Source organism: Charadrius vociferus, unplaced genomic scaffold, assembly GCF_000708025.1.
Source record: "Charadrius vociferus isolate BGI_N301 unplaced genomic scaffold, ASM70802v2 scaffold170, whole genome shotgun sequence".
NCBI lineage: Eukaryota > Metazoa > Chordata > Aves > Charadriiformes > Charadriidae > Charadrius > Charadrius vociferus.
The window spans coordinates 5,718-26,684 of record NW_009646407.1 but is presented as its reverse complement, the minus strand read 5'-3'; the positions used below and the strand labels follow the sequence as shown (position 1 = coordinate 26,684).

Genomic DNA, 20,967 nt, shown 5'->3' with positions numbered 1-20,967 from the left:
GGGGGGTTGGAATTTGATGATCTTCAGGGTCCCTTCCAACCTAAACCATTCTATGATTCTATGAAGTATAAGCAAGAGCCTGTCTGCATACCATTCCTCAGTAGTAACTATAAACATCAGGCATTATTTCTGCTGGAAACAGACACTGTCTGAAAAACTATACCTTTAATTTCAGAGAGTACAGTCAGTTAGAAGAGACTTAACTGAAAAGTAGAATTACTGAACAGAAAATTGGTTTTGTTCTACCTCAAACCAGAACAGATATGTAGATGCATTAAATGCTCTTTATTTAAAAGTATGAAGCTTTCTGTTTCTGGTGACTCTTGGAGGAAAATATGATTTGTCTGAGGGAAATGTGTTTTGAGTTTCTTTAGCCCTTTATGCATTGATGCGGACATTTTTCTTGAAGATTTTTTTCCCACTAATTTGATTTAGGGCTTATTTAAGTATTAGTTAAGGGGAAAGCAAAGATCCTCAAAGAGTCTTTTTTCAGAATCTTTATTATCTTGCCAGTTTTTTTACAGTCAAATGTGAGGCGAGCTGCTCCAGAGCCGAGGCAGATCTTGGTGTACAGGGGGGGTTTCCTGACGCAGAGAAACACCAGGGCAGTGGAGTAACCCACCAGGTGCTGGCAGCTCTCGTGAGAGATGCTGATGAGGCCTGGGCATTGCCAGAGCAACTGCAGCCACCCCCACACCTATAAAAAGCAGCCTAGGGAGCGCTAGTGACCAGAGTATGATGCAGCAGTTTGTGTGGAAGGGCGTCATCACCCTACCAGCTGAAAAGGTCGGTTCAGTCACTAGTCATCACCCTCAAACAAGGAACTTAGCTTTCTGCCAGGTGGATACCATAGTTATGTCCTCTGCGCTCACCAAAACTGATGAAGCAACCCAGGTCTCAGGCTGCAGGAACTGCCAGAGCCTTTCACTGGTAACAGATGGCAGTAGTGAGAATACCTGTGTGAGGTGACCAAATACACCTGGTGGCAGAGCTATGAGAGGAAGTAGAAAGATTAAGGAGCATCAGGGAATCTGAGAGAGACTGGTGGAACCATGGTCTGCCCTCCCTGAGCTAGAAACGAACCAGAACCAGAAAAAAAAAAAAGATCAAGGGGATCCTGTATCCTCCCCCCACCAGGCAGAAACTTGAAGAAACTTGAAGGAATGGACGCAAGCAAACCCCCTCCCTGCCTACCTGGCCTTCCCAGTTGCCTCTGTACAACAGGTATGAGGCTCTGGATCTGGAAGGTCAGTCAACTGATGATGTGGATGATGGTCCATCTTCACCAGAGGTGTCACCAAGGTCAGAAAGACCTACCCCCTGTATCACAACCACCTCCACGAGGAAGAAAAGATGGGTTATAGTTACAGGTGACTCCCTTCTGAGGGTTCCCTCCTCTTAGGGAAGTCTGCTGCCTCCCTGGGGCACAGGTTAAGGACATCACTAGAAAACTTCCTAGCCTGGTACAGCCCTCAGACGGTTATCATAGAATGGTTTAGGTTGGAAGGGACCTTGAAGATCATCTAGTTCCAACCCCCCAACATGGGCAGGGATACCTCCCAATAGACCAGGTTGCTCAAAACCCCATCCTGCCTGGTCTTGAACACTTCCAGGGCATGCAACTTCTCTGGGCAACCTGTTCCAGTGCCTCACTACCCTCAAAGTGAAAAATTTCTTCCTGTTATCTCATCTAAATTTACCCTCTTGCAGTTTGAAGCCATTACCCCTCATCCTATCGCTACATGCCCTTGTAAAAAGTCCCTCTCCAGCTTTCTTGTAGACCCCCTTCAGATACTGGAAGGCTGCTATAAGGTCTCCCTGGCTCCTTCTCTTCTCCAGGCTGAACAAGCCCAACTCTCTCAGCCTGTCTTCGTAGAAGAGGTGCTCCAGCCCTCTGATCATCTTCGTGGCCCTCCTCTGGATCCTCTCCAGCAGGTCCATGTCCTTCTTGTGTTGAGGACTCCAGAGCTGGATGCAGTACTCCAGGTGGGGTCTCACGAGAGTGGAGTAGAGGGGCAGAATCACCTCCCTCGACCTGCTGGCCAGGCTTCTTCTGATGCAGCCCAGAATACAGTTGGTCTTCTGGGCTGCAAGTGCACATTGCCAGTTCATGTTGAGCTTCTCATCCACCAACACCCCCAAGTCCTTCTCCTCAGGGCTGTTCTCAATCCATTCTCCGCCCAGCCTGTATTTGTCTTTGGGATTGCCCTGACCCATGTGCAGGACCTTGCACTTGGCCTTGTTGAACTTCATGAGGTTTGCACGGGCCCACCTGTCAAGCCTGTCCAGGTTCCTCTGGATGGCATTCCTTCCCTCCAGTGTGTTGACCGTGCCACACAGCTTGGTGTTGTTGGCAAACTTGCTGAGGGTGTACTCAGTCCCACTGTCCATGTCGCTGACAAAGATGTTAAGCAGCATTGTTCCCAATATCAACCCCTGAGGAATGCCACTTGTCACTGGTTTCCATTTGGACATCAAGCCGTTGACCGCAACTCTTTGAGTGTGACCATCCAGCAAGTTCCTTGTCCACCGAGTGGTCCATCTGCTGAATCCATGTCTCTCTAATTTAGAGACCAGGATGTCGTGTGGAACAGTGTTAAACGCTTTGCATTTAAGTCCAGGTAGATGTCATCTATTCCTGTTCTCTTATCCACCAATGCTGTATCCTCATCGTAAAAGGGCACCAAATTTGTCAGGCATGACTTGCCCTTGATGAAGCCATGCTGGCTGTCACCAATCACCTCCTTATTTTCCATGTGCCTCAGCAGAGTTTCCAGGAGGAACTACTCTGTGCTCTTGCCAGGCACAGAGGTGAGACTAACTGGTCTGTAGTTCCCCAGGTCTTCCTTTTTCCCCTTTTTGAAAATGGGGGTTATGTTTCCCCTTTTCCTGTTCTTCCCCTGCCCTGCCACGACTTCTCAAATATGATGGGTAGTGTCTTGGCAACTTCATCTGCCAGTCCTCTCAGGACTCACGGATGGATTTCATTAGGTCCCATGGACTTGTGTACCTTCTGGTTCCTCTGGTGGTCTCATACTTGATCTTCACCTACAGTGGGCAGTTCTTCATTCTCACAGCCCCTGATGTTGCCTTCTGCGACTTGGGTGGTGTGGTTAGAGCCCTTGCCATTGAAGACTGAGGCAAAAAAGTCATTGAGTACCTCAGCCTTGTCCATGTCCCGGATGACCAGGTCTCCTGTTTCCTTCCAGAGACGGCCCACATTTTCCCTAGTCTTCCTTTTATCACTGACATACTTATAGAAGTTTTTCTTGTTGCCCCTGATGTCCCTGGCCAGATTTAATTCTATCAGGGCTTTAGCTTTTCTAACCTGATCCCTGGCTGCTCAGACAGTTTCTCTGTATTCCACCCAGGCTACTTGTCCTTGCTTCCACCCTCTGCAGGCTTCCTTTTCTGTTTGAGATCGTCCAGGAGCTCCTTGTTTATCCGTGCAGGCTTCCAGGCTTTTTCGCCTGACTTCTTTGTTGGGATACATTGCTCCTGAGCTTGGAGGAGGTGATCCGTGAATACTAACCAGCTTCCTTGGGCCCCTCTCTCCTTCAGTGCTTGGAACCCTACCAAGCAGATCCCTCAGGAGGCCAAAGTCTGCTCTCCTGAAGTCCAGGGTTGTGAGCTTGCTGCAAGCCCTCCTCGCTGCCCTAACGATCTTGAACTCTACCATTTCATGATCACTGCAGCCAAGGCTGCCCTTGAGCTTGACATTCCCCGCTAACCCCTCCTTGTTGGTAAGGACAAGGTCTAGCATAGCTTCTGTCCTCTTTGGCTCCTCTACCACTTGGAGAAGGAAGTTGTCATTGACGCATTCCAGGAACTTCCTGGGTTGCTTGTGCCCCGCTGTGTTGCCCCTCCAACAGATATCGGGGTGGTTATCTGTTATTGCTCTTCCATGTGGGTGGTGATGAAGCCTCAATGCGTAGTCCAAGGGCATTCAAAAGAGACTTCAGGGCCTTGGGATGGAACCGGTAATTTTTTTCCTCTCTCCTTCCAGTTGGGGGCAGCAATATTGGAAGAAACAGATGGACCCAGTCTATTGATACATCGCTTCATGGCTGGGGTCACTGCCAGAATTTTGGGTTTTTTGATAATGGAATGGCACCAGGTCTGCTGTCATCAGATGAGATTCATCTTTCTCAAAGGGGGAAGTGAGTCTTTGCTCATGAGGTAGTGGGGCTGATTGACAGAGCTTTAAACTAGACTTGAAGGGGGAGGGGGGTAATATCAGGCGCGCCCATGACAAGCTGTGGGATGACACGCCAAGGTTTGAGGGACGGGGTGCTAGTGAGGAATCTCAGCCTGTTGCTCTGAGACTTGCTGGGTACACTGCAGCACGCTTGAAGTCTTACAGAGATGAGACAAGGGTCCTGATGTAATAGGAGCCAACAGAGAAACATCGGTGAAATACCTCAAAAGAATTAAGGGATGTTCCTCTAAGAAGCTGACACATCCAACAGCCCAGCTGAAGTGCCTCTACACCAATGCACGCAGCATCTGCAACAAATGGGAGGACCTGGAAGCCACCATGCTGCTAGAAAGTTCCTTTAACAGTTGTAATAATTTATTATATGAATAATAATTTAATTAAGACTTTTTTGCTTTTGCTTCTACAGTCCATACAGTGACACTGTTTCTTAATATCTTTGGATGTTTGGCTTGGTTTTACATTGACGCTACACGAGGGGGTGATTTTGGATTGAGTATCCTCTGGTTCTTGCTTTTTACCCCTTGTTCTTTTGTCTGCTGGTACAGACCACTTTATGGAGCTTTCAGGTAAGAACTTTGGTTTGACTTAAGATATTTTTAAAAAATGCTACACTTGTTGAAATGCATTAACATTCCAGAATTTGCTTGTTTATCATGATAATCCTTTAATATGATTTCATTAGAAACAAGTAGAATGTTTGCCATTAAATCAGTTGCTTTATCTGAAATGATGATGGCAACAGTTAGGAATATCATAGAATATCCTTTAAAATATTTAAAAAATATTTGCTCCTGGGAGCATGGAAGGTTCAGGAGCACATCTGAAATGCACACCAACGCACGCGGTATGAGAAACAAGCAGGATTAACTGGAAGCACTGATCAGTTCCCAGAGCTATGATATCATTGGTATTAGTGAGACTTGGTGGAATGACTCCCATGACCAGAGTGCTGGGATGGAGGGCTACAGGCTATTCAGGATGGATAGGCAGGGCAGGTGAGGTGGATGAGTTGCACCAGATGTAAGGTAGAGGTTTGATTGTACAGCCCTTATAGTTAGTGATGATGTGGTTGAGAGCCTCTGGGGGAGGATTAGGGGGATAGAAAACAAAGGAGATGTCATAGTGGGTGTCTACTACTGATCACCCAGCCAGGATGTAAGGACTGATGAGTTATTCTCTAGGCAATTAGGAGAAGTTTCAGAATCGGTAGCCCTTGACCTTATGGGAGATTTCAACTTCTTACACATCAAGTGGGAATATCATACTGCTGTGACAAGCAGGTCTTGGAAATTACTGAAGTTTGTGGAAGATAACTTCTTGACACAAGTACTCAGGGAGCCAACTAGGAAAGATGCCCTCCTGGACTTGTTTGTGAATAGAGAAGGATTTGTGGGAGATGTGATGGTAGGTGGCTGTCTTGGCCACAGTGATCACAAAATAATCAAGTTTAAAAATTTCAGTGTAATGAGAAAAAAGGACAGCAGAGTTGCTACCCTGGACTTCAGGAGAGCAAACTTTCAGGTATTCTGGGAGCTACTTAGCAGAGTACCCTGGGAATCTGCTTTTGAGGGCTTAGGAGTCCATGAGTGCTGTTCAGTCTTTAAGAACCGCCTTTTAAAAGCACAGGAGCAAGCAATCTCATTGTGTCACAAGTCAAGCAAGCAGGGCAGAAGACCAGCTTGGCTGAACAGGGAACTCCTCATGGAACTTGAGAGGAAAAAGAAATTGTACGATCTCTGGAAGCAAGGTCAGGCTTTGCAGGAAGATTACAGAGCTGTGGTCTGCATATGCAGGGAGAAAACATGAAAGGCCAAAGCTGAACTAGAATTGAAACTGGCCAGTGTCGTGTCAGACAAGAGGGGCTTTAAAAAGTATTTTAATAGCAAAAGGAAGCCTAAAGACAACATTGGACCAATACTTGCTGAAGATGGTCACCTGGCTAATAGGGATGAAGAAAAAGCGGAGGCATTCAATGCTTTTTTTTCTCAGTCTTTAATAATACTGATAGAGCTTGGGCTGCCCGGTCCTCTGAGTCCTGCATGACTGCAGGAACAGTGACTTTCCATTTGTGGCACTGAAATTGTAAGGGACCAGCTGTATCAGCTGAATGTTCACAAGTCCATGGGGCCTGATGGGATTCATCCCAGAGTACTGAAGGAGTTAGCGCCTATTACTGCAGTACTCCTCTTGATCGTCTGCCAAAGGTCTTGGGAGTCTGGGGAGGTCCCTGCTGACTGGAAGCTAGCCAAGGTTATTCCAATTTACAAGAAGGACATGAGGGAAGACCCAGGGAAGTAGAGACCTGTTAGTCTAATCTCAGTACCTGGAAAAATTATGGAGAAGATCATACTGGGCACTATTGAAAGACATTTAAAGAACAATGCAATCATCAGGCACAGTCATCATGGGTTCACAAAGGGAAAGTCCTGTTTAACTAATTTGATGTCCTTCTATGATAAGGTCACCTGCCTAGTGGGTGAAGGGAAGGTGGTGGATGCAGGTTTTTTTAATTTTAGTAAGGCTTTTGATACTGTCCCTCACAGCATCCTTCTGGACAAGTTGTCCAACTGTGAGATGAGCAGGTACACGGTGCAGCTGGGTGAAGAACTGGCTGAAGGGCAGGGCTCAAAGGGTTGTAGTGAACGGGGCTACATCTGGCTGGCGACCATTCACCAGCGCGGTGTTCCTCAGGGCTCAATTCTAGGGCCAGTTCTGTTCAATATTTTTATCAATGATCTGGATGCAGGAGTTGAATGCACCATTAGTAAGTTTGCTGATGATACTAAACTGTGACATGCCGTTGACACTCTTTGAGGGACAAGAGGCATTGCAGAGGAATCTAAATAGATTGGAGCATTGGGCAATCATCAGTGGCACGAAATTTAACAAATCAAAGTGCCAGATCCTGCACCTGGGACCGAGTAATGCCAGGCACAAGTATAAATTGGGAGAGGAGTGGCTGGAGAGCAGCCCTGCAGAAAGGGATCTGGGGGTGCTGGTTGACAGCAGGCTCAATATGAGTCAGCAGTGTGCCCTGGTAGCCAAGAGGGCAAACCGCATCCTGGGGTGCATCAAACACAGTACAGCCAGCCGGTCAAGAGAGGTGATTATCCTGATGTATTCAGCATTGGTACAGCCTCACCTTGAGTGTTGTATGCAGTTCTGGGCCCTACAATTTAAGAAGGATGTTAAGGTCCTTGAATGTGTCCCAGAGGAGGGCAACAAAGCTGGTGAAAGGGCTGGAAGGCAAGTCCTATGAGGAGTGGCTGAAGACTCTGGGTTTGTCTAATTTGGAGAAAAGGAGGCTGAGGAGAGACCTTATTGCTCTCTGCAGCTTCCTGAGGAAGGGGAGAGGGAGGTGCTGATCTCTTCTCCCTGGTATCCAGCGACAGGATGTGTGGGAATTGTTCAGAGCTGCATCAAGGGAGGTTCAGAGTTGACATTAGGAAGCATTTCTTTACCAAGAGGGTGGTCAAACACTGGAACAGAGGTATTACTGGCAAAAATCTGGTTCCGTGTCTTAAGTGATTTTTACTTCCTTTAGACATTTGGTAGGAAGCATATCATGCAATCGTTAGTTTTGATAGTAATGCGTTGAGGTCTTTGTTGAGATTTTGCCTGTACGTTTATATTTGGTTTTTTTGACAGGCTTTTAACACTTTCAGTCTTTGTCAGGCTGACATTTTAGTAATTTAAACAGCAAACATATTTTGTATATTTTGTTTTTAAACAACAGCTGCTTCAGTATTCTTATCTGCATTATCAGTAATTTCATATTAGATGTAGATTACAAGTAAAATATTTTCTTCCTATCCTGCCAGCACTATGAACTTCAGTCTGAAAGTAGAGCAGACTTCTGTTCTTCATGCATTGTAGCAAAAGTTGTATGTTTAGTCTAAGAGGCCCTGTTGTGTGCTGAACAGAACGCTAAGGAATAGCATCTTGCTGCTATTCTCACCTCTGTTAGAGGTGCAAGTGGCAAAAATACTATATTAAAGAAAAAGCAGCAACTCTTGTAGATAAACACTCTGCAAAACCACAGAATTACTGGTATTTCAAGTCTAGTTAATACAGAAAAATATTTAGTTTGGCACTACAGTATTTGTAAAAAGTCATAAATTTCCTGGCTGCTTTAATTTTCCCCCCCCCCTCTTTCAGGAGTGACAGTTCATTCAGGTTCTTTGTGTTCTTCTTTGTATATATCTGTCAGTTTGCTGTACATGTACTTCAAGCTGCAGGATTTCAAAGATGGGGAAACTGGTGAGTATTCTGTTTTCTGTAGCATTGTACTGTCTAACAAACTCTCATATTTGATATAGCAACTGCAATAGTCTGTGTTTTTTAAAAAAAAATCTTGTGTAACTGGAATTGTTACACTTAACACTCAAAAAAGCATTTTTAGAGTGCTCTTAACTAGGAAAAGTGAGTGAAACATATCCCAAGAGTGTGAGGTACTTCTGTTATTAGGCTGGTCAAAATTTTATCTTTCAACGTAAGCCACTTTGAACTACTCTTTTATACATTACCTCCCCTATTTTAGTGGTGTGTGTAGATGCTATTTGCTCTATATTTAGGATAAAGAAATAAGCAAAACTTAAAGAAAATTAGATTAATTTATGCTGTAATAATATGCTGTTTGAATATTATTTTGTATCATTAGTTATCTCTATATTAATATACTTACTAATTAAATTTATGGCTAAAATTTGAAGAATGAGTCAACATTGTATTTGAGTGAATATAGTGGTATATCTTTGATATTATTTGAAAAGCTCATTTGTCCGAGTCAGCTCCTTATTCTGTAATAGTTGATTTTTCATTTTGATGCTTAAAAGTATATGAGCTTTTACTTGAAGCTTTTATGTATATATAGCTTTTATTTGAAGCTTCAAGGTCTAATATTTAGATTTTACAAGGAAAAGCTATTGGGAATCAGTCACCCTTGGAAAAAAAAAAAAACACAATAAACTTGGATTAACAAAAAGCATGGTTGTAGTAGCCAGCTGATAGCACAGAGTGCTATGACTGGCGATAGTGTACCTGGGTAATGACATTTCTCTATATCAGTGTTTTTCTGCTAACCTCCAAATGTATGTAAGGCAGACAAAACATCATTGCTTTAGAACTGGAGTGTAAGGAAAAATCCTGGTTTATTATTTTTGCTCTCAAATCCAATATTTTGCTTTTTCATAGATACCTTGATTGACGTGAACAAAGTAAAAAAGTAATTTTAGAGGGCCAACTCTCCAAGTATGTGAAGTGTGCTTTTAAGGATACCTGGGGAAGCCAGATCATCAGAAAATGTTAATTACAGTTTTGATTTTGGAGTTCTGTGGTAGAGTCCAGTTAGACATAGGGGATATCAAAGCGATTTGAAACAAGTAGAGGAAAGTTTCAAGGTTGTTTGGGTTGACAGAATTTTTTTGTTCTTTTCAGTGGAAGAATCTTTTCCATCTTAATGTTTTATTTTTCTTAAGGCAACCTGCTTTTTATGGCTTCAAGTTTGATATTGTACTTTTATGTTGGTGCTTCAATTTTGAAGAATGGGAAAATATTCAAATACTGATACAGCAATCTTTTAATTAATATGACGCTATCTACTTAAGAAAAAAAAAATTAACCCCAATTGAGAAAGCATCACTGTGTGGATACACGTAAATGAGTTTTCCCACATAGAAGCTCTGTGTGTGTGTGTCATGTTTTTGTTTTATTTTTGAAGAAGTTAGAAGCTATCTTTTTAGGGACATATTCTCTTCCACGAAGTCATGTAGTCTTAAATTATTCTGAAATGTCAGTATGACCAAAAAAACCCCAAAAGTTGATGAACAACTCTAATGTCTCTCAATTTCTTCATAGCTCTCCTCATGGATAATCATCGTTGCTAAAATTTTCCTTATGGTTTCACTATATGCATTGGGAAAATGGCAACTAAGCTGTAAAAGCTTATTATAGAACAGAAATATGCTCATGTATAATTTTCATGACTTTTTCTTAAAAAAACATTCAGTTGATCAGAACCAGGAGGTTATAAAGCTTCCCTTAATGTGGATACCTGTGGTTGAATGGTTCATGTGCTGTGCTAGTAAAGTCTGTCCTTTCTTTTTCCTTCAGTGGGTGGATTTCATCTCTTACTGGTCTTAATAAGAGTATTCCTGTTGGCATTATGATGATAATCATAGCTGCACTTTTCACAGCATCTGCTGTTATCTCATTAGTTATGTTTAAAAAGGTAAGTAACCTATTATTCCCCTCTTCTGTTTCCTATGTTTGATCTGGATTTTGCTTTCCTGCTTGAGAGGTACTCTCTCACAAAGTAATGGGGATTAAATGATATTCTTGGGGGTGTGCCTTTTAACAACTGTGTCTCTATAGTACTTTTTTGCTTATACTGTCATGGAGTTATGAAATGCTGTTTTTACAGTGCACTTATTTCTGCAAACTAAAATGGGGAAGGATAGCTTTGAATAAGAGAAGTTGGGAGGTAAGCGCACAATGAAAGGGTAGGTGAATGTACTGGACACTAAGGTATGACCTCTAGATGCCAGGTTGCAATTTTCAAATCTGTGGTGATTCATCAGGCTGAGTGAAGCGCGATTCAAATGATTGTTAAGATTCAGCTCTTATCAAAATCATTCCCATTAAAATCAATAGAAGAGGGAGATGCCTGGCACCTCAGAAAATGATTTTTATTTCTCTGCTTATATTATTTTAACATTTTGCTGTCAATTAATGATTGCATAGCATAAAAGCTCAAAGAAAGATGCTTTTCTCCCTTAGTTCCTTTTTGTGAATTTCCATCCAGAAGGCCTAAGTTTAGATATTAATGTGCTAGTAAGTTTTTTATGTTGCAACTGAGAATTCTGCTGATGATGTGCTGGCAATTCTAATAATTCAACCTCAGTTACAGTTACGCTCTAAAAGTTTTCACATACCCAAACTTTTCTGGCCTATTTACAGTAAGCTAGAAATTTTAAGCATAGCCTGGAGATGTCCCTTCTCCTTATTTGTTTTCTGCATAAATACTCAAGTACAGGAGAAAGGAACAAACAAGAAAAATGTATGGGAAGCATTTTTTTACTTTTTTTTTACATGCATCTGAACTCTTTTCAAAAAACATGCATACTCAGATATGACCTGGTGTATCTTTATGGATGAGAAATGGTCACATTTATAACAAAGAAAAATGTTACAACATTAATTTTCCTGCTACACTTGAATATTACGCTTCGTAATATTGACAACTTTATCGTGACTTGATTGAATATGAATCAGAAATAGCATTTTAATTTTAATACTCAGGTACATGGAAGTTACTCAGGATTTGTGTTTTTGTTGTACTAGAGATTATAAGACATGTCATTTAATACCTTTGCTTATTATGCAGAGCAATTGGACATCACACTAGTTTAGCGGATATTTACCTGCATTATTGGGATATTTTATACTTTTTAATGTTCAGTCATCACTTAGCTTAATAGGTTCTTGTAACCATGTCAACCAGAATGTTATCGACACATAGATTCAAAAATACTTTTTTGGTTTTGTTTCCTACTGTTTCTTTTAACATGCACACTTACGAACTCTTTTAATGAGTACGCCAAGTTGTATACAAATTAAGACAAAGATGCTTCTGCAGGCTATGGGTCCTGCATTATGCTAAGGATGCAGTCTGTTGGTGTATTTAAATGTTATTTCAGGCAGTAGATACCACACACATTTTAGTGAAGACGTACAAGATCCCTCTGAATTTGTAAAAAGTTACAGGTATCCCTACAGTCAAACTGTGCGTGCACAGCAGGTCAATCAAAAGTTGTAGGATTTGTGGAAAAAAAAAATAATGTTTACTCATTTCCGGATCCTCCCAAACATATGAGCAAACCAGATTTCTTCACCATACAGTTCTGCTTCGTGTTTGAGACTTTGCTATTACTCTACCAAGAAATGGAAGGCTCAGCACATTTTTTTCACTGCTTTTCCACCTCCATAGGTGCATGGTCTCTACCGCACAACTGGTGCTAGTTTTGAGAAAGCGCAGCAGGAGTTTGCAACGGGAGTGATGTCCAACAAAACTGTACAAACTGCTGCAGCCAACGCTGCATCAACAGCAGCAACCAGTGCAGCTCAAAATGCATTCAAGGGTAACCGAATGTAGAGAAATATAAAAAGTCATGACGGTTCTCTTTGATTTTACTTTATTTTTCCAGTCACTTATTATATTCCCTAAAAACATAGATCAAAATGCACACAGCATGTTTGTCTCTTCTGCAACTGTGCATGGGTAAAATTGGAAACGTTTGTTTTATTTTATTATAAATTTATTTATTTTAAAAAGATAACAGTTCTCTGCCCTTCTTTAAAATGTTACATTCTAGAATAATAAAGCCTTCCATATTTTATGGAGGATAAATAATTTAAAAAATTGGCCTGAGAATGAATTGTGGTATATAATGAACAAATAAATTTTTTTAACTTCAGGAAAGCACTTTGGATCATTTTTTTTTCTTTGTAAGAACTGTTTCCCCTATTTGTGCTTTAAGAAGTGGGGTAGACTGAGAGATGTAGAAAGTTAGGTTTGGCCACTGCTTTTGCAATTTCAGCAGCTGCTGGAGGACAAGTACAAGTAGGATAGATATTACAAATTCTTTTCTTGTTTTTTTTTTAGGATAAGTCTTTTGATATAAGCCTGTAGGTTTGCATGAATACTGTTATCTGATCTTGTTTAAATAGTGTTTTGGTCCAGAATTTACCTGCACCACTTTATAATTATAGCATTTGTTTGTATCTGTTTTCATTGTTTCTGTTTTCATCTCTACCCGTGGGAAATTACTATGGTGCAGAAACATTTTTTGTAATAGAATGTGTAATGCATTGTACAGTTTAAGGAAGTTAACCGATGGCTTCAATCACAAAGCTAAATGATTATATATTTGCTATTTTAATTTCAGTATTCATGTCTTTCTTGGGGTTATCGTTTTGCTGGAAAAGAAACAAATATTGACCTTTAGAACACTAGCTTCATGCCCCCCTTCCCTCTTACATGCAGTGGTATTTTTGTTGGGTTTGGGATTTATTTTTTAGTGTAGATTTGTGTTTAACAGTGGTACTAAATCTGTAGCCTTGTCAGTCTCTGTTTACTGCTTGTCCAAAATTATATATATATAGTATTTAATTTTCTACCAGGAATATTATCTAAAAACAAGCTTTTTAAGCAATGGCATTTAACAGGTACATGATTTCATTTTAACGTAACTCAGCCATCTCTGTGATTTGATTTAAGCTGGGGAAAAAAACTTTTAAACTATTTTGAGTTGGGAAAATGAGAAATCTTCATCTTTCACAAAGTTAAATTTTAACTCATTTAACTGGAGGCCTAAAAGGTTAAATCGGTGCTGTGGAACTGAACAATCCATAATGGTACATGCCATCAAAATATTCTAGAATTTAATCAGATCTTACTACAAAGTGATGTTTCTCTCCTTGGAAGGCTATTTGATATTCTTGGATTGTCTCATGAGTCTTATGCACAATACTTGGGCTTTTTTTTTTTAAACTCTGTTTTAAAAAATTGAAACAGGAAGGGACCACATCCCACAACCTGTATAAGTACACACTGTGGCTGAAATGAATTCAGCTCTTAAGGTGAATTACCTTTAGTAAGACTGAGCATAACATTCTGAGACCCCTCCACATTCTGAATGTGGACAGACTTTCATAGGTTAATTCTTTTTCACTACATTGTATTTTGTAATGCTCTTATGTTATTATGAAAATAAAACCCTTAGCTTAATCCCTGGATCAGTATTGTACTGTTAGCATGAAGTCCCTATTAGTCTCCTTTCTTTTATCAATTACTTTAAATCCAACTTGAATTTGGATAAATGTAGTAGTTTCACCTATGCTGAAGTTCACATTAATGAATATACCTGCTTCTAAATATTCTGAAGTTAAAAGTAATTTAAATATTCTGTGTAATAAGGGCTCTAAAGTTCTATACTAGTGGACATGCTAGCATTGAGCTTAAATTTGTGTGGAATGTTATTAAAAGCTTTCCAGACAAAAGCCACAATTTTCTGTTGAGATCAGGCATCACACTTCTAGCAGCTGTATATCACAATTGTTCATTTCATAATCTTTTTAATTTAACTTGAGGGTTGTATCTAGGAACTCTACTATGGATTACTTTTAAAACGAAATTTAAGCAATTCTCTTGGATATCTCTTGGATATGAATCCTAAGGACATCATCCTTGCAATTTAATTTAAGTTTTAAGATTGCATAATAACATACATTACCAGAATATATTATGGAAAAAACATTAGGAATAAAACCTGAATTTGGCAGGTAGATTTTTTCCCCAAAAATGTTTAACTGCTTTTTGAGAAAACATATTTAATGTTCTATGTATAGGGATCATTGATTTGTAATGTCATGGATTGGATGTACAAATTTAAACCTCCTAAGTGAAATTCAAGGTTCAGTTACATGTGAATTGTTTAAACCAGAAATCTCTGACGCTTTGCATTTTTTTAAGAGAACTTTGAGTTTAGCTTTGAAAACAGAAGGTTTATATTTGTTAAAATATTTTGTACCTAACTAAAACTAGATTTTAGAGTCTCTTATTAATTAGAGTATGGCACCCACTTAAGTTGTCATTTTTTAGTATTGTGGCAAATTGAGTACAAAGTATGAAGTTTAAACACTGGAATGTCTATAGTCATTGATCTGTAATGTACGAGTTGGTTTTATTTATCTGGGGAATGTTTGTATATTTTGTAAATTACTAACAATGCTGTGCTATCCTGATGAATGTCATGGTTCTCTACAAATGCACTTCTTTTGTCCCTCTGTTGCATGTCTGAGTAGTTCAGAAGTTTTGTATATTTATTGTATTAACACAGTGTCATAGAATAAAAAAAGACTTTTTTCCTGGATGTTTGCTTTGTATAGTTTTGAACAATATAGGGATTTTTGGTTTTTGTAGTTCTGTGTATAAATGCTGTAATTCTGCTGAAATGGGGAAGCAAAATGTCAACTATCAAAATAATACATTAGGGTAAAGAGAATTGGTCTACTCAACTGTTAAGAAGAAAATTATTAAACACTTGCAGCCCACTTTCTTGTACTATAAACTTAAGAGGGTTAAAATCTAAACATATTCTGTCATTACGGAATGAAATTCTACAGGTATTAAGTGAATCCTAAAACACTGAAAGTAAAATGAAGTTGTTGAAAACAGCATTGCCTTGGTACTGTTTATTTTCCTAATTTCTGTCTATGAATTGACAATTCTGTGTCACTGCTGTGTCTTGCATTTTTTTTTTTAGGCACTATCAGTCTGTTGATTTTTTTCATATCATATGAACTGTAACACCTGATCTCTAGTACTGAATTTATTACCAGGTTTTCTTTGAAGGGCAAAATGAGTTCATCACTGTGACGTGGTTACATTTGCAAATACACAATACAGAGAACAGTGCTCTGAGGTACAGTTAGGATTATTTTGGGAGATAACAGATGCAAGTTTTTGAAGACACCTGCACATGCATGCATCATTTAGTAGTGAAATTCTTCAACTTGATCTGTTTCTTTGTAATTTACAGATCTAGGGTGGCAGTGGCAGCAGACGAAATAATTTTTGAACTTTCTTGTAAATGGTAAGCACAGTTATGCAGCATGATACAGTCATGTTTTATAATTACAATTATTGCAGAATTTAAGTGTTGTTGTGGGAAGATAATTCCCCTGATTTGCACAGGCTAGTTGTAAGCACTAAGTTGGGAAAGCAAGCACACACACACAGAAGACAGCACAGGGAAGAGAACTGTGATTTAAAATGCTCACATTTTAATTGAAATTTAGATTAAAAATAACACATTAGTTACATCATTCATGCTAAGAAATGTACATAGTGGTGACTTAAGAACAGAATAACAGTACCACAAATAAGCCATGGCTCAAAATCTACTCTAGCTGGATTGCCACAGCCTCTCTTTCTATACAAGGTGGCTGTGGTGTATACGTTGCTGCCATACTCTGCTTTTGTTGGGCTCTGTCCATTCCTTGCGGTAGGTACCAGTGCCTGCTGCTTTCAAGGAAGACTTGAACTTTTCTCCGTTTACCACTAGGACGTGAGATACTCTGATGTGGGATAACAATGCAAAATGGAAATGATTTGGCTGAAAGAAAAATCTCAGAATCCAGAGAACTTTATTGAGTAAAATAGATACAAAGGTGATACAGACAATCCAGAAATAGCTCAGTAGCAATGTTTTTTGCAGTGCCACATTATAAATAAAGCACATCGAGAAAACTTGCTGAGCCTTTTCAGCTTTTAGATTGTATATTGTCAGAGATGGATACAGCTTCACATTTTAATTGTATTATATAGATTTGAGTATTTCAAATCAGTCTAGAAGAGGTTTTCATTTAAATCTTTAAGCTACTATTGCTACTGTTGTATCATTCATCTTCAAAATCAGTGATTTTTGTTACATTACTCTATGCTTAGTTTGTCCACACCATCCAGCCACTTCTTCCCTGGGAAGTCACTTTTTAAATATCTTGTTTAAAACCAAAACCATACAAAATAAACAACCTCCCCATAACAAACAAAAAAAAAACCCAAACCAAACCCCATTCCTGTTATTGCACATCTCACACACAAGTTTTCATATATATAAATATAGATAAAATTGCTACAATTTTTAAAAAAGGTCTATGGCACTTTGCAAAATATAAATTTACAAAGTCAATCAAACCACAGATATTTGAAGAATTCTTCAAAACCACAAACCCAAAGTTAAACTGAACTAATTGGCACACAGGTTTTAAAGAATCCACAGCAAGTTCTTCTAAATCTTATGCAGTGCATGTACATTAAGAAGTAGTTACACTCCACGGCCCCCTCAAGAAATTAATTAAATTAGCTTTAAGCCGATTTCTTTCATTTTTTTCTTTTTTTTTTTCTCCAAAACATCTTTGAAAGCTACTGCTGAGGTGAAATTCAGGAACAACTGTAAACATCTGTCAAATTTAATGAGTGCACCGTACACCTGAATCTGCAATGTATACCATCTTATCACTTGCTAGAAAAACATAACTCTAAGAAAAAGAAATTCTGATACTTTTTTTCTGTATTTTTTCCCAGCCTGTCTTCTATTTGTGCTATGTGATGAACATGGATATTCTTGCAAGTTAGTTGATTATGCTGTTGCAGAGCAAGTTGACTGTATACCAGCAACTGGTATACCAGAAGCTGGTTCTTCTTGGTGACAAATGCAAACAAAAGCAAAACATGCCACTGAAAATACTTCCCTTGTACTTAAAAGCCCCACTATTAAATTTGTCTAAGCATTCTGTAGATCACAGCAGAGGTCAGCTAGTCATTTATATGAAGGTTGGTCATTGTTTACTTCTAAGCCAAAGCACAGCTGAGCTAGTGCCCCAACCGGTGTAGCACACACTCCAGTAGGGGGCTCAGGACGAACATCAGAGGGATGGTTTGAATCACCTTGCAGCTGTGTGGACAAGCCAAGTGCACGCTCTTCAGATGGTATGTGTGTTATAGAAAAAAAAAAAAGAAGAAAAACACAGGTGTTGACAGGACACGCTAGCTGTCCTCAAACACTGCTTTGTGCTAGTAATTTTGATTTAAAATCTTGCTTAGTGCAGGCAGTTAACATAAAGTTATGATGGACTGGAACCATTTGTTTTTTTAAATTAAATATGATGAGATGCATCTGCGGGTCCTGAGGGAACTGGCAGATAAATTTGCCAAGTCACTACCCATCACATTTGAGAAATCGTGGCAGTCCAGTGAAGTTTCCACTGACTGGAAAATGGGAAACATAACCCCCGTTTTTAATAAGGGTAAAAAAAGAAGACGTGGGGACCTACAGGGACCTCTCACTTCTCTGCCCGGCAAGATCATGGAGCAGATTCTCCTGGAAACTCTGCTGAGGTACGTGGAAAATAAGGAGGTGATTGGTGACAGCCAACATGGCTTCACTAAGGGCAAATCATGCCTGACAAATTTGGTGGCCTTCTATGACGGCGTTACAGCCTCTGTGGATAAGGAGAGAGCAACAGACATCATCTACCTGGACTTGTGCAAAGCATTTGACACCATTCTGCATTCTTGTCACTGAATTGGAGAGACAGGAATTTGACTGATGGACCGCTCATTGGATAAGGAACTGGCTGGATGGTTGCACTCAAAGAGTTGTGGTCAACGGCTCTATGTCCAAGTGGTGAGCCACGACAAGTGGTGTTCCTCAGAGGTCAGTACTGGGACTGGTGCCGTTTAACATCTTTATTGGTGACATGGACAGGGGGATTGATGCACCCTCAGCAAGTTTGCCAATGACACCAAGGTGTGTGGAGAAGTCAACATGCTGGAGGGGAGGTATGCCATCCAGAGGGACCTGGACAAGCTTGAGAGTTGGTGGATGAGAAGCTCAACATGAACTGGCAATGTGCACTTGCAGCCCAGAAGACCAACTGTATTCTGGGCTGCATCAGAAGAAGCCTGGCCAGCAGGTCAAGGGAGATGATTCTGCCCCTCTACTGCACTCTTATGAGACCTCACCTGGCGTACTGTGTCCAGCTCTGGAGTCCTCAACACAAGAAGGACATGGACCTGTTTGAGCCGGTCCAGAGGAGGGCCACGAAGATGATCCGAGGGTTGGAGCACCTCTCCTATGAGGACAGGCTGAGAGGGTTGGGGTTGTTCAGCCTGGAGAAGAGAAGGCTCTGGGGAGACCTTATAGCAGCCTTCCATTACTTAAAGGGGGCCTACAGGAAAGATGGGGAGGGACTCTTTATCAGGGAGTGTAGTGATAGGATGAGGAGTAATGGTTTTAAACTGGAAGAGGGTAGATTTAGATTAGATATTAAGAAGAAATTCTTCACTATGAGTGTGATAAGGCACTGGAACAGGTTGCCCAGAGAACCTGTGGAGGCCCCGTCCCTGGAATTGTTCAAGACCAGGCTGTATGGGGCTTTGAGCAACCTGGTCTAGTGGAAGTTTTCCCTGCCCATGGCAGGGGGATTAGAACTAGATTATCTTTAAGGTCCCTTACAACCTAAACCATTCAATGATGGTATGAAATATTTACAAGTAAATTACCTGTTTTAAACTAGAATACCGTGGAAGTGGGCTGCAGAAGCAGGTAAATGAAAGAAGAGGCTTGATTATAACAATATCTTTTTAATATCGGCAGAAGTTGACCTTGTTTTTTGCACAGTGGCTCGGGGATCATCTCCATATCCATCCAGCTCGTGGCTTCAGTGCACACTTGGCACAGATGTGCGCAAGCTGGGAGCTGCGCCTGGTTTGCTCCATAGCTTGGCTGGGCCCAGGTGGTTTCTGTGCTGCACAGCAGGCACTGAAGGAGTGCTCAAATGCTGTGACTGCTGGTGTTCACCCATGCTCAAGTCTAGCCCTGGGCTTGCAGTCGTCATTGCTGAACAAGTCTTGTATTGTGAATGACTTGAGCAGTGTATTGAAATTAGCTATCTACCTGTACAGTAACAAGTATCTGTAAATAACTAATGGCACACTTTAATGGACTGACCAGGCATAAATGAGAATCTCTACTCCATATTATACAGTTAAGTGATGGAGAACAACACTGGCATTGGATGATGTTAAACATTACCAAGAAGTAAGGAGTCTGAAATTCACTTCATGTTTCATTACAATTACTTCTCAAATTAATTCTTCCCAATGCTCCTAAGCCACAGTTGCATAATTCCTTATTTTTTTTAATACCTTTTCAATTTGTTTTCAGAAATAGTTCTAGTAAGTGATGCGACAGCACAAGTAATACAACCTTTGAGAAATACAGCCTTTGAGAAAGGAATGTAATTTTTGGCAAGGTCTGTTTTATTTCTGCTGATTTAGTTGGAATGGGGTCCATACTACATGTGGTTAAAAAAATGGGAAATGATCTTCCCAGTCATTTAGAATTTGGCATGACTTCCTGAAAAAATGTAAATTTCCTAAAGACTCAGCTGGCTCTGGCACATGACACATACTGATCTGTAGACTAAGAATGAAGTTTCACTAGCAAGAGAAAGAATAATGCTGTTCAAGTCCAATGCGCGATCTACATTTGTAGGAGAGGGTAAAGCTCAGGTAAGGCTGTTGGCATTCACAACATAATGCCCAGCTGTGCCATGGGGAGTGGGCATCTGCTTGGGATTTCAGAAGTTTCTAATAAAGGCTGTAGAAATATTTTTAACAATGGGATTTCTAAAAATTTTATCAGAATCGGGTGAAAGCCAGTGTAACAACAGCTTCTTTGCCCAGTCAATGAAACCAGAATCATTTACCTGCTAAGTAACAAGTGGCACACACCTTGCACTTTAAGTTTCAAGACAAAGAAACCTGGTAGGGTCTCAACTTGAACTGCTTAAAGATTGGTGTAAATGGTGTCATGTCAACTTTGCTCTCTCCTTCATATACTTACTATCCAAGAAGGCACTGTACTTTAAGTTCAGTGTCAAAAAGCACCTCAATAAAAAGTATAGAAGTATAGTACCAAATCAGATGGTGGTGAAATATTCACAGGTGAGGGGAGCCCTTGGAAACAAAGCCTAATTAAAATAGGTTTCTCCTTTGTATAAGAAAAAAAACCACCCCATGTGTTGACTTTTATTATTTTAAATCCAAATTATTCAAAGTGACCCAGGTAAGTAAGGCAATCCGATCAATAAGAATTTGTCAGTTATAGCAACAACATTCC

General features: G+C 40.2%; 1 protein-coding gene across 3 annotated transcripts in view; it reads left to right on the top strand.

Annotated features, from left to right (window-relative positions):
* Window positions 1-12,398, top strand: part of LOC104295760 (secretory carrier-associated membrane protein 1-like) — a 31,877-nt gene extending 19,479 nt beyond the window's left edge. For all 3 annotated transcript variants that reach the window (XM_009895562.1, XM_009895554.1, XM_009895545.1), the window contains 4 exons: window positions 4,626-4,785; window positions 8,378-8,479; window positions 10,331-10,448; window positions 12,207-12,398. In XM_009895562.1, coding sequence (XP_009893864.1) covers window positions 4,626-4,785; window positions 8,378-8,479; window positions 10,331-10,448; window positions 12,207-12,371 — 545 coding nt within the window. In that variant the 3' untranslated portion in view covers window positions 12,372-12,398. The remainder of the gene's footprint in view (window positions 1-4,625; window positions 4,786-8,377; window positions 8,480-10,330; window positions 10,449-12,206) is intronic.
* The last annotated feature ends 8,569 nt before the right edge of the window (window positions 12,399-20,967 follow it).